Below are 1,164 nucleotides of genomic sequence, written 5' to 3'. Positions count from 1 at the left end.
GCAGACGACGGGGAACTGCGGTCTGTTGACGTGGTGCCGATCGATCCCCAGCGGGAACACTGCAGCCAGCGCCATCATGCAGCCCACCGCTGTCATGTTGTTCAGGTAGGGCTGAGAGTTCTGGATGTAGCTGCAACAGATTCACAGCAAACACAGTCAGTCACACACACACACACACACACACACACACACACACACACACACACACACCCTGCTTTCTGCTGGAAGGTGCAATTAGAAAGGAAACAAGTCGGAGGAAATGTTCTGATTTTTGTTAACCGTTTGCGTGTTTTTTCGTCTTTTGTCACTCTGAGAAAAGGGGCTGGAAATGGAAAGACTCCAGGGTTTCTCCTCTGAAGTGTGATTTCCAGGCACGAGGATAATTAGTGTTGACAGAAGGCGACGTGTCGTCGTCGTCGTCTGTGCAACAGGACAGTTTCAGGTGAAGAGCTACTTTTCCCAGAGAGAAAGGAAAATGTGTTGCGTTCTCTGCAGAGAAGCAGAAAACATTATTTTTCCCTAATTAACTGTGAATTAGCAGAAACGTGTTGCTTTCGCTGCAGAACGGCTGATCACAACTAAAGCTTCATGAATTTAAATACGAGTAAAATCACCACTTTATAACGATGAGAGCAGTTAGTCACTTACACCACCTGGACAAACAAGAGATGAAAACAGATCATTTACCCTCAAATCCCTCAGATTAGGAATAAAAGCCAGACGGCGGGGAAGACGTCTCCCAGCTGATGACGTTTGATCCGACGTTTTTATGAAATTGCGGGCCGACGCTTCGTAATCCACATAATCTGCAGTAAAAATGGCCGTTCCTTCAGACGAGAAGCTCAACGCTGTACTGACAGATTTGGGGGGCAATTTGGAGGTGTGTGTGCTTTTACAGCTGGGAGTTTGCACATTTAAAAATCGTAAAAATATAAATGTTCCTTACAGAAACGTCTAGTCCCAAAAGCACAGAGCTAATCCCAAACTGCCGCGCAGTCTGTGACTGCTTCATAAAATCTCCTCAGAGGGAGAAATTCCTCATCCGGACAAATAAATCACAGCGTTCAGAGGTCCACAGGTCCGTCCCTCCATTTCACATGAGGCTGTGTTTAACCTCAGAAACCATCGGCTGCGTTTATCCTCAGAAACCATCGGCTGCGTTTA

At 46.6% G+C, this 1,164-nt stretch overlaps 1 protein-coding gene across 1 annotated transcript in view; it reads right to left on the bottom strand.

The window, feature by feature from the left end:
* Nucleotides 1-1,164, bottom strand: part of gabbr1a (gamma-aminobutyric acid (GABA) B receptor, 1a) — a 97,145-nt gene that overhangs the window by 15,384 nt on the left and 80,597 nt on the right. Inside the window, exon 16 of the mRNA XM_008431060.2 lies at nucleotides 1-130. Coding sequence (XP_008429282.1) covers nucleotides 1-130 — 130 coding nt within the window. The remainder of the gene's footprint in view (nucleotides 131-1,164) is intronic.

The sequence above is a fragment of the Poecilia reticulata genome, linkage group LG16 (assembly GCF_000633615.1).
Source record: "Poecilia reticulata strain Guanapo linkage group LG16, Guppy_female_1.0+MT, whole genome shotgun sequence".
Taxonomy (NCBI): Eukaryota; Metazoa; Chordata; class Actinopteri; order Cyprinodontiformes; family Poeciliidae; genus Poecilia; species Poecilia reticulata.
The sequence above is the reverse complement of the archived record's forward strand: the minus strand, read 5'-3'. Positions and strand labels throughout refer to the sequence as shown.